The sequence below is a fragment of the Muscardinus avellanarius genome (genome assembly GCF_963383645.1).
Source record: "Muscardinus avellanarius genome assembly, chromosome: 5".
In the NCBI taxonomy this organism is placed as follows: Eukaryota; Metazoa; Chordata; class Mammalia; order Rodentia; family Gliridae; genus Muscardinus; species Muscardinus avellanarius.
In genome coordinates this window covers 1,773,072-1,785,169 of record NC_137790.1, presented here as the reverse complement: position 1 = coordinate 1,785,169, position 12,098 = coordinate 1,773,072, and the positions used below count along the sequence as shown (strand labels likewise).

Sequence of the window (12,098 nt, the reverse complement as noted above, 5' to 3'; positions counted from 1 at the left end):
TACAAACCTGCAATCTTCTTGTCTTGTTCTCCCAAGTATTGGGATTACAAGCGTGAGACACTGTGCCTGGCTAGAATTCATACCCTTTTCAATTCTGGAAAATTCCCCCAAAAGACCAGATTCTGCACCTTAAAATGAATTTTAACCGATTTAAAGGGACTGGAATAATATAATATATGTTCTTTGATAACAATGAAATTAAATAACAGACAAATAAGGAAAGGGTAGCTGCAAATCCCCCGCATATTTAAAATTAACCTACCCATTTCTAATAACCTATGGTTCAAAGAAGTCATAAAAGAAAACAAAATATTTTGAATTAAATACAACTGAAAAGATATTTCATATATATCAAAATATTATGGGACAGAGTGAAAGCAATGTTTAGAAAAATGATTATGTTATTAGATGCTTATGTTTGCAAAGAACAAAGTTGTTTTGTTTTTGTTTTTGTTTTTTTGCAGTCCTGGGATGAACCTCAGTGGCGTTCTACCTCCGAGCTACACCCCCAGCCCTATTTTTTATTCCTTTTTATTTTTGAAACCGGGTCTCACTGAGTTGCAAAGGGCTCACTAAGTAGCTGAGGCTGTCCAAGAACCACGATCCTCCTATTTCAGCCTCCCAAATGCTGGGATTACAAGCGTGCACCACCATGCTTGGCTTAAGAAGAAAGTTCTTAAATCAACCATTTAGATTTGCAACTTAAGCTAGAAAAGCAAAGTAACCTCAAAATAAGCAAACAACTGGAAATAGTAAAAAAAAATCAACAAGCCAGCATGGTGGTGCACATCTGGGAAGCTGGAACAGGAGGATCGCAGGTTCGCAGCCTGCCTCAGCACCTTGTGAGGCCCTCTGCAACTTAGTGAGACTCTATTTCAAAATAAAACATAAAAATAGGGCTGGGAGTGTATCTTGGAGGTAGAGTGCCCCTGAGTTCAATTCTCAGTACTGAAAAATAAATAAATAACAACTAAAAATCAATGAAGTAGAAAACAGAAAAAACATAGGAAATTTTTCAATAAAACCAAAAGCTGCTTCTATGAGAAGAACAATAAAGTTGATAGACCCCTAGCCAGACTAATTAGAAAAATTAAAAGGAAAAATAAGACCCAAAATGTCAACATTAGGAGCTAAAATGAGACATTAATATAGATCTTACAGATACTTAAAAGATTATAAAGGATTGATGTCAACAACTCTATACCAATAATTTTTTCAGTAAATTTGATAACAGGTAAAATATCCAAATTCCTTAAAAGACAAACTACAAAACCTCATTCAAATAGAAAAGCTGAATAGTTTCCTAATTATTTTAAAAATCGAATTTGCAATCAAAATTTTTCCAACCAAGAAAACTCTAAGACCAATGGCTTCGCTAGCCAATTCTCCCAACATTTAAGGCAGAGCTATTACCAATCCTACACAAACTTCCCCAGAAAACAAAGGAAAAGGCCTGCTTCCCACTCTTGTAAGACCAACACTTGTTGGTGCCGATGCGCGTCCCACACCAAGTATCGAGAGAAAGGACACACTCCAAATGAGACATCCCGCGTGCTCGATCCCTGTGAGCTCAGGACCTCGGACGCGGGCTCCTGTGGGCGCGGCGGTGGCGAGCTAGAGGGGAGGCCACTGTGCTGGTCACTCCTACTTCTTGACCAGAGCTGTGGTTACACATTCATGTCCGGTCATCAAGGGCTCATATACAACTGCGTACTTGCCAATGCTATACTGAAATTAAAATGGCTTTTAAAACTCTTAGTCTTTCTAACCTAGAAAGGTACACCCAGCCTGCCACCAGCATCAGAGAAGTGTGGCCCTGGCTTGAGGCTGCAGACCCCAGGGGAAGAGAAGTCCTCCTTCCCACGACGCCCTGGCTCCCAGCCAAGGAGGAAGAAGACTAGGAAGGGGACGGCTGGGGACCCAGGGGCAGTGACTGATGCCCACTCACGCTGGGGACAGCACGAGGGACTGCAGCTGGCCGGAGGCTCCAGGGGTGCAGGTGGGCTTGAAATCCCATCTGCTCCGGGTCCCTCCTGTGGCCAGCAGTCTATGGCTGAGGCTCCTCCCTGGTCGCAGTCCTGCCGCACACCCAGAAGTTGCAGGCCCGTAGTGTGTGTGCCTGTGTGTGCCCGTGGGGTCCCACCCTCCTGGCTACCCTGGTCTGCGCCCACCTGCTGCTCGCCAGTCATCCTGAGTCCCCAGACACTGGCTTTGCTGTGCTGGCCATGCCCAGGACATGCTTTGCTTCTAATTATCCTCCTTTGTCATGCCTTCCGGGAAAACCGGACCTCCCATCGAGACCTTTTCCTAAATTAGCCAATGTGCCATATTTTCCTCCTCTTCCTTGAGTTCTCCTGTTCTGAAGCTGCACCCCCACACCTACCCCATGTGGGAGGCGAGCCACGCAGAGGGAGGCGTGGGGAGGTTCTGCGCAGCACTGGGCGGCTCCAGAAGCCCTCCGCTTCTTATGCTCTGATTTTCAGCTGGAGATCTGGTGTGGACATGAGTCTGTGCATAAGTGTGTGTGAACATGTGTGTACAGAAGAGTGCATGGGTGTGTGCCACCTTTAAGGAAGGCAAACGCTTGACGGGTGTGGTGGCGCACACTTGTAATCCCAGCATTCGGGAGGCAGAGACAGGAGGATCGCGGTTCACGGACAGCCTCAGCTATTTAGTGAGGTCCTCTGCAACTCAGTGGGACCCTGTTTCAAAATAAAGAATAAAAAATAGGGCTGGGGCTGTAGCTTGGAGGTAGAATGTCCCTGGGTTCCATCCCCAAACTGCAAGAAAATAAATAAATAATAAATAAATAGATAGATAGATAGATAAGAAAGGCAAAAACCATGTAGAAAACACCACGCCCCTAAAGTACCCCTCTTCATTACAGCAACCTAGCTGTTTAGTCAGCTTTTACACCGCTGTGACCAAAATACCTGACCAGCGCAACTTAGAGGAAGAAAGGTTTATTTGGGGCTCACAGTTTCAGAGGTCAGTCCAAGGGCAGACGGCTCCAAGGCTGGACCCGCAGCAGTACTTCAGAGTATGGCAGAGAGGAAAGGCCGTGCCTAGCTCATGGTGGCCGGAAAGCAGAGACCCAGAGAGAGGAGGGGGCTGGGGACAGACACATCGCCGGGTCATGCCCCCACCTCTTCTGGCCAAGCTTGTCAGAATTGTTTACACCTGAGACTCTGGGGACGTTTCCAATCAAACCACGATGCCAGCCAAGTCAAAGGAACAATGTGAGCCTGAGCCAGAACATCCAAAGAAATGCTATCTGTGCATGCGTGTGTGCATGTGTGTGTGCGTGTGTGTGCATGTGTGTTACTGAGGATTGACACCACAGGAGTTCTACCTCTGAGCTGCACTCCCAGCCCTATTTTTAACTTTTTTATTTTGAAACAGGGTCTCACTGAGTTGCAGAGGGCCTCACTAAGTTTCTAGGGATGTCTGCGAGCATATGGTGCTGTTGAGCTAGCATCCTAAGTACTGGACCGCGGGCACGCGCCAGCATGACCACTACAGAAACATTATCTTTAGAGACACTGGCTATCTGCCGGGCGTGGTGGGCACGCTTATAATCCCCGCGCTTGGGAGGCGGAGACAGGAGGATCCTGCAGGTTCAAAGCCAGGCTTGCTGGCTTAAGAGAACCTGTTTCCAAATAAAAAAATAAAATAGGTCTGGGAGTGTAGTCCGGAGGTAGAAGGGTTTCCAGGAACCCCAGTACCACCAAAAAAAAAAAAAAAAAGAAAAAAAAAGAAAAGAAACAAACACACTGGCTTTCTCTCACGCGTGCTGGGAACGGGGGAGAAACACGGCATTGGCAGAAAGCTGCTTCCCTGCACGCACACCGAGTTCTGGGATGCCGGTCATGATGGGATGGAGCCAGCTGAGCGCGAGACGCTGCTGATCTGTGACCTTGTCACCCAACCCGGGAGCCCCTCCCCGTGCGCCTGGCACGGGCGGAGCACGTGGAGAGTGAGTGTCCACACAGCCGGCTGCGCAGGACGGAGCGTCGTGAACACGCTCCTTTCTGTGACGCGCTGGGGCACCTGGGAAACGCGGTGCCGCGGTGCAGGCCGCGGTCAGCCGGCCCACCCCAGAAGCTTTCTCAGTACACCCCTGCCTCACATCCCATCTCGGGGTCTTCTTTGGTCCCTCGGCAACCTGTGCCCTGCGCAGCTGGGCTATGGATGGCGCAGTGCGCGGGAGAGCGTGCACAGGTATGCGTGCACAAGAGTGCGGGTGCATGAGCATGTGTGTGCGCTGCTTGAGTACACACAGGGGTGCATGGGCGCGTGTGCACGCTGAGGAGAGTGTATGTCCAGATGGATTCATTCTGTCTGGCTCAGCTCCGCCCACTTAAAGGGCACAGTACGCCCAGCCCACCTTGGCGACAAGGTGATGTGACTAGCTGCAGCTCGACCGTGGTCAGCGGGCAGAGATGAGCAGCGCTGGTCCCAGACAGCCAGCAGAGGACCTGCCTGCAGAGCTGTGTCTCTGGGGCTGGGCCTTTGGAGGGCGGGACCTGCGCTGGAGGTGGGCCCAGCAGAGCTGCAGGGAGAGGGCTGGCGCTCAGGGTGGAGCACAGTTCAACTCCCAGAAACTGAAGGAAAACTGAAATGCGCTCACTGCAGGAGCAGACAAGAGGGGCGAAGCTCGCCCACTGGGAGTGCAGGACTTGGGACCTTCAGAAATGTGAGAAGGGAAGAGAGAGAGAGAGAGAGAGAGTGCTGGAGGAGGATTTATTTGTTTCCTGGGGTTACAGGAGGACCTGGGCAGGATCCCCGGGATGGCAGGGCTCCAGCTCACGCTGCATCCTCTCTCCAGAGGGAGCACCCTTGGAGATGCTGGTCAGCAGCAGGCAGGGGTGCTGCAGGAGCCAGGGCTGCAGAGGAGGGTGCGGCAGGGGGGCTGGCAGCAACCCGAGGACTGGCAGGAGGGGGCCACGCACACGGGCCGGCAGCTCACGGGAATGCACACGGAGGACTGGCAGGAGGGGGGCACGCACACAGTGGGCCTGCAGCTCACGGGCACGCACACAGTGGGCCTGCAGCTCAGCAGCACACAGCAGGGAGCCTGGCAGGGGCTGGGCAGGCAGCAGGCTGGCTGACAGCCGGAGGAGCAGCTGGTGTGGCACATGGCGGCGGAGGCTGGCGGTGTGGGAGGAACGGGTGGACGTCCAGAGGCTCCTGCCCAGCGGCCTTTATACCCGGGCCGCGCGTCCCCACCACGGAAGCACCGTGCCTTCCTGGCTCGGCCTGGCCTGCCTCCCAGGTTTCCCTTCCTGCTGCGGGGCTTCTGTTTGTGTTTGGCCCTGGGCCTGGCCTGTGACTCACCCCACCTCCTCAAGCTGCTGCCCCTGGGATCCTGCCCAGCCTTCCTGGCTCCACCCAGCGCCTGTCTTGCTCGGTGCCCGTTACTCTTGGAGCATTCCAAAGCCCAGGCCCCAGGCTTCTCTTCCTGTGAGCTAAGGGTCCTAAACAACCATACACCTCACCTTCTCCCCTGGCCAGGAAGGGCTGCAGTAGGCAGGGGCTGAGCCACCAGGCCCCTCGTCAGGGACTGCCCGAGCAAGATGGAGCCAGCGAGTGGTCACAAGAGCCGGGTGTGGACGTCACGTGGCCATGGGCTGTGAGAACCTCCCAGGCGTGTGGCCTCTTTCACCAAAGCCCACCCCTGGGAGCCAGCATGAGACCACGGCGCCCCTGGCATGGAGGTGCAGCTCCAGACGCAGGCTGGCCGGGCGTGCCTGGAGGTCTCATGGGCACGAGCAGAGGCTTTCCCTGGGGAGGAGGGACCTCCAGGGAGGGTCTCGAGGGACTGGTCTGAGGCCAGTGGGCAGAGCCACACCAGAGCCCAGTGCGCCTAGGACTCGGGGAGAGGGCTCTGAGCTAGACGGTGTTCTCTGCAACACCTGGTGGACCAGGGAAATGAGGAGACATGGCTGCTTGGGAGGGCCACCGCCTCCTCTCCTCCTCTTCCTGTGAGCTAACGCTCCAGTTGATGAACCACACGCTCCAGTTGGGTGCAGCACACAGATGGACTACCTGCCGCGGCAGCCTGGTACTGATGTCCCGGTCTCCTTAGTACCAAAGATCTAGTCTCCATGGTACCGAAGTCTTGGTCTCCTTGGTGCCGAGGTCCGGCTCTTTTGGTACTGAAGTCTAGGTCTCTTTGGTACCAAGGTCTGAGTGCCCTTGGTACTGAAGTCTGCGTCCCTTTGATACCAAGGCCTAAGTCCCCTTGGTACTGAGGTCAGGGTCTCCTTGGTACCGAGGTCAGGGTCTCCTGGTACCGAGGTCAGGGTCTCCTTGGTACTGAGGTCCAGGTCTCCTTGGTACTGAGGTCCAGGTCTCCTTGGTACCGAGGTCCAGGTCTCCTTGGTACTGAGGTCAGTGTCTCATTGGTACTGAGGTCCAGGTCTCCTTGGTACCGAGGTCCAGGTCTCCTTGGTACTGAAGTCCAGGTCTCCTTGGTACTGAGGTCTGGTTCTCCTTGGTATTGAGGCCAGTGTCTCCTTGGTACTGAGGTCCAGGTCTTCTTGGTACTGAGGTCAGGGTCTCCTTGGTATTGAGGTCAGTGTCTCCTTGGCACTGAGGTCCGGGTCCCCTTGGTACTGAGGTCCAGGTCTCCTTGGTACTGAGGTCCAGGTCTCCTTGGTACTGAGGTCTGGGTCTCCTTGGTACTAAGGTCCGGGTCTCCTTGGTATTGAGGTCAGTGTCTCCTTGGTACCGAGGTCCAGGTCTCCTTGTTACTGTGGTCTGGGTCTCCTTGGTACTGAGGTCCAGGTCTCCTTGGTACCGAGGTCCGGGTCTCATTGGTACTGAGGTCCGGGTCTCCTTGGTACTGAAGTCCAGTTCTCCTTGGTACTGAGGTCCGGGTCTCCTTGGTACTGAGGTCCAGTTCTCCTTGGTATTGAGGTCTGAGGTCTGGGTCTCATTGGTACTGAGGTCCAGTTCTCCTTGGTACTAAGGACCAGGTCTCCTTGGTACTGAGGACCAGGTCTCCTTGGTACCGAGGTCCAGGTCTCCTTGGTATTGAGGTCAGGTTCTCCTTGGTACTGAGGTCTAGGTCTCCTTGTTACTGTGGTCCGGGTCTCCTTGGTATTGAAGTCCAGGTCTCCTAGGTACTGAGGTCTGGGTCTCATTGGTACTGAGGTCCAGGTCTCCTTGGTACTGAGGTCCAGTTCTCCTTGATACCTAAGTCCAGGTCACCTTGGTACTGAGGTCCAGGTCTCCTTGGTACTGAGGTCTGGGTCTCATTGGTACTGAGGCCCAGTTCTCCTTTGTACTGAGGTCCGGGTCTCCTTGGTACTGAGGTCTAGGTCCCCTTGGTACAGAGGCAGGTCTCCTATGTACTGAGGTCTCCATCTCCTTGGTACTGAGGTCTGGGTCTCCTTGGTACTGAGGTCAGTGTCTCATTGGTACTGAGGTCCGGGTCTCCTTGGTACTGAGGTCCAGGTCCCCTTGGTACAGAGGCAGGTCTCCTATGTACTGAGGTCTCCATCTCCTTGGTACTGAGGTCTGGGTCTCCTTGGTACTGGAGTCCGGGTCCTTTAGTACATCCGGGCTCTGCTCTCATGTGTCCAAAGATTCATGTTGTGACTGGGTCAGGGTTGTCGGTACTGAAGTACTGAAGTCTGAGTAGGTCCTGCCCAGAGCTATGGTCCTCAGTCCTTAGGTACAGATCCTGTGGGAGTTCTGCTCTCAATCCTGCAGTCCTCCCAGGGCAGTGACGTTCAGGAGACAGCCACCTCTGGCGGTGGCCAGCAGGCAGCGTGGAGGGGGGTGCGGGCCTGGGCAGGACCCAAGGGCAAGGCGGGCGCAGCAGGACCCAGCAGCCCTGGCCCGGCTGCACTGACAGACCGGAGGTCGGGCAGGGGGAGCGCCGGTCACCTGAGCAGAGGCCCAGGGATCAGGGCGATGGCTGGGGCGGGCATCCAGGAGCCCAGGAGCCCAGGAGCAGGCCCTCCATTCTGGGAGGAGGACGGGGCTGCACCTGCTCAGGGCAAGGGCACCAGGGAGAAGCTGCTTCAGGATTGCGAGAACTCCCACAGGATCTGGGGACAAAATTTCCTCAGCACCCAATTGGGATGTCTGGTCTCATTGGGTTATACAGCTAAGAAAAGGAATTGGATTTTCTACACACAACCCCCCAAAAATGTAAAACCAAGTCTGCACAAACTCTAAATAACTAGCCCATAAGTGACTATCTCCCAGGACAAAAATCAACAGTCAAAAAAGATATGAGAAGTGGATCCTCCAGATGCATCATCATTGAAAGCTATTTAAAGATTCAGCTCACTTTTAAAAAGCCATCAATAGCAGCCACCCTGAGATGGTCCAGGCATTGAGACTGGCAGTCAGCAGCTACAAGCAGCTATGTTTGAAGGTCAAAGGGGCCAGGAGCAACCCCAGTCCTTCAGAGGCCGAGACAAGAGGAGCACAGGTCCAAGACCAGTAACTTAGCGCCTGTTTTAAGACTTAAAAAGAAAGAAACAGGATTGGGGGTGTAGCTCTGAGGTAGAATGACCCTGGGTTCAATCCCCTGTACTACAAAAGATAAAAATAAATTATGTTGGAGAATTAAGTGAAAATATTATCGTCATGAGTAAATCCCAGCAGAGAAATGTAAATGATGAAATAAGAGAAAATTCTATAACTGGAAAGTATGATAGCTGAAATTTAAATATACAGTGGCTGGGCTAACGGTAGATTCAAGATGGAAGCCCAATCGCTTGGCCTGAAGACACAGCAACAGCAGTGATGCAATGGGAAGGAGAGAGGGGAGGGTGAAGTTCGGAGAGTCAGACAGACTGGGCTGGTATCAAGCAGTGTCACGGTGTGTGCTGCCCAACTCTGGGAAAGAAGCTACTGAAGGGCAGCAGGTGCTGAGGGATGAGGGCAAAACCCATCTATTTACAGAGAGAGACCAAGAGGTCAGAGAGCCCGGCGGGGTAAGCGCTCTCAGGAAGCCTCTGAGGAGCCACCAAGTGCTCAAGTCCAGGGCAGGCAGGAAAAGCCGCACGCAGGGAAGCAAAGTCCCTGCGCAGACAGAGGACCCGGGTCGGGGGACCACAGGCTCCACGGCAGGGACGAGGGAGCCGGAGCGCCTGGACTGCGGCTCTGAGATGCCCAGAGACGAGACTGCGCCCAGAGCTCTTTGTGGAAATCCCACCAACCTGAGGGTAAAATAAAAACCCGATGAGAACAGAGCTGAGAGGACGCCGCCGCAGAGGCGCCCACAGAGCGCCAGCAGGAGGATGGCCAAGATCTCCACGCGGCCACACGCTGACTGCCGGATATGAACCCTGAGCTCCTGTGGGGCCGTAGCTGGAGGTGGGGCCTCGAGAGGGGACCAGGTTAGACGAGTCTTGAGGGTGGGCCCCAGGACAGCACCAGTGGCTTTACAAAAATAGCTGTGAGCTGAGCCGGCACGCTGCCCTGTCTGCTGCCCGTCCACATCATGACGCCGCACGGGGCCCTCTGCGGACACCCAGCAGGGGCCGGCAACGCGTGTAGACTTCCCAACCTCTGGAACCATGAGCAAAATAAACATCTACTCTTTGTAAAGCACCCACTCTGGAATTCAGTCGCCACAACAACAAAGGACCAAGACAAGAGATGGCTGGACACTGGCCGCAGATGGACAGAGCCACGTGGCGCCAAGAGCACAGGGTGCAAGGGTCACACTCCTCCAGCTGATCTGCACGCCACCCGAGTGTCACCATGAGGGGTTAGACGGAGCACTTCCGAGCTCCTCCCCCTGCTGTGTGAGGGTGGTGTCGCCTGTGGCTGCACCCACCTCTCTGTGGTTAGAGGCGCGGTGGCACTGTGGCCAGAGGCAGGAGAGGCCATGGAAGGGCTGGCCACATGGACTCTGAGGCTCTCCCACAGCCCTGTAGCCACTCCCCCACAAGGACACAGGTTGGCTCTGGGTCAGCCATGGCTCAGCTTCCAGGACCCAGAGTGGTCTTTGTCCCACACTGGATTTCACTAACGTGGGTCTGATTGATACCAGGGCTTCTGGGGGAAGGCTCTGTATCCGCCTCTAGCTGCTCACGCCGTGAGGATGCATGCAGAGCAGAGGCCCGGTGCACCAGCCGGGATCAGCACTGTGTGGGGGGGTGGCTGGCTGGGGGCCACACCACATTGCTTTGGCTGACGGGGAGGGGCAGAGTCCTGGGTGTGTGCCACGTCCACTGGGCCCATGTGGACGGCCACCTGGAGCTCCAGGCCTGCGCCTCCCTGTGCCCCAACCTCCCTCTTCAGGGCTAACGCTGAAGGGACCCTCGGGTCTCCAAGGACCCACTCAGCCCCTGTGACTGGCCCTGCGGAGTCCCTCTGAGGCACTGCCTGGGCCACCTATGTCTAGCTGTGTACAAAGCCCTGTGGTTACACAAAGACGCTCTCCCCAAAGGCCCGGGTGGCTGGTCCACGGTCACTCCTACTGATCCCTGAAGACACGGGCTCACGACAACGCTCCCTAAGCCCCAAGGTCCAGCTTGAACTGCAACAGGGAGAGCGTGGATTCCAGCAGGAGACCCCGGGTCACGGCATAAGGACACACGTGTGGTCAGACACGCCAAACCTCGCTCACCTTCCCGAATGAGGCTGCACATGGGAGCCACCCCGGGGCCTGGTGAAGGCAGGGCGGGCACACGGCCATCCTTCTGGCCCTCTTGCCGCTCCACAGAAGCCAGCAGCTTGGCTGTGCAGCTGGGAGACTGTGCAGATGACGGGGCCCACACCTGGACCGGGCCCAGTACAGGGACAAGGTGGTGCTGTGTGACGCCACATGGGGGCCTTGAAAACCCAGGAGGTAGGGACCCTCAGCCCCTCATCAGCTGAAGACTTTCATGTCCAGAAAGCACCAGGCCTGCTGCGCCCCAGGGAGCCTCCAGCTGAGAGGCCCCCGGGTCCCAGGGACCTCAGCAGGAAAACTCCAGAGGGGTCAAAGGAGAAGACAGGGGGAATGCCGAGACTTTGCCGAGATCTACTTCCTCTCGGCATCTGCGTGGAAACCCACGCAGCTAATAGGCGGATTCTCAACACGAGAAATAAGCCCCAAGAGAGGGTGTGGTCTCTCGCCAAAAGTACTCCCCCCACTTTCAGATATTCTTTCATAACTATTATTCTTTTGGTAATGATTCTTTTAACTCTCCACACAAATTGCTCTGGTGGTGTAAGATCAGGACTGTGAGAGAAAATGAGTCCGTGGAAAATAAAGTTTCTGGTAATTTGTCTAAGCCTCTAAACGTCCTCGGCTTTGTTCAAATGGTAATAAAATCTAGGTAGAATTTAGATGCAGTGGCAGCATTCCAGTCAGTAATTACAAATGCAGAACTCCTCCCTATCTCTGACCTTCATTCTAACCATTACAGTAGAGCCAAGGGCTAGAAGGAATCTTGACCTTTGCACCTAGTGATAGCGCTGCCTGGAGACAGGGCAACACCACCTGGTTAAAATAGCTATGTCAGAACAAAGGACAGATAAAATAGATGTGTAAATGTGAAAGAAAGAAAATATGGTGAGAATAAGAAAGCATTTTTGTATGAAGAGGAGCTTATCCTAAGATTGTCCCAAATGGGAAAGAAAGGAATTAGAAAAATAAAAAGCAGGTTACAGAAGGAGTATGATGAGGAAATGGATTATTAAAAGAGGAATAGGCTTCTAATAAGCCTATCGTTTGAGGAAAAGTGCTCAGCTGCTAGAGAAGTACATCTGACAACTAAATCTAAAAACTTCATGTTATTTCTTGGTGTTTACCTGCTAAACTGTGTTATGAGCTTGCTTAAGCTTTCAGACAGCAGATGGTATTGCAGACAAAATCCAGCAGACATTCATCGAAACCCTCTAAATCATCATAAAGGTACACGGATTTCCCTACGCCAACTACATATATGAAAGCTGGAATCTCGGACTTCGTCCCCCATTCAGCTCAAAGGAGGTTGCTAGATAGAGAAGGACATTGGACTAAGCCCTAGGAATAAAAGTTCCAAAAGGGTTAAAGAAAACTCTTAAAAACTGGATTCTTCAAGTGATTTTGGGTGTGACTTTTGTTCTTCTGAAATTTGCCCACTAAAAGCCTCTGCAGC

At 53.6% G+C, this 12,098-nt stretch overlaps 3 protein-coding genes across 3 annotated transcripts in view; 1 reads left to right on the top strand and 2 right to left on the bottom strand.

Annotated features, from left to right (window-relative positions):
• Window positions 1-12,098, bottom strand: part of TSPEAR (thrombospondin type laminin G domain and EAR repeats) — a gene marked incomplete at both ends in the record, with an annotated part of 169,357 nt that overhangs the window by 136,989 nt on the left and 20,270 nt on the right. The gene's annotated exons all lie outside the window — the stretch shown is intronic.
• Window positions 1-12,098, top strand: part of LOC308262900 (uncharacterized protein) — a gene marked incomplete at both ends in the record, with an annotated part of 62,596 nt that overhangs the window by 36,152 nt on the left and 14,346 nt on the right. The window lies entirely within an intron of this gene.
• On the bottom strand, window positions 4,853-5,140 carry LOC308262908 (uncharacterized protein; the record flags this gene model as incomplete). The annotated part of the gene is made up of 1 exon (XM_080695666.1): window positions 4,853-5,140. The coding sequence occupies one exon, from the start codon at window positions 5,138-5,140 to the stop codon at window positions 4,853-4,855; it is 288 nt and encodes a 95-aa protein (XP_080551792.1).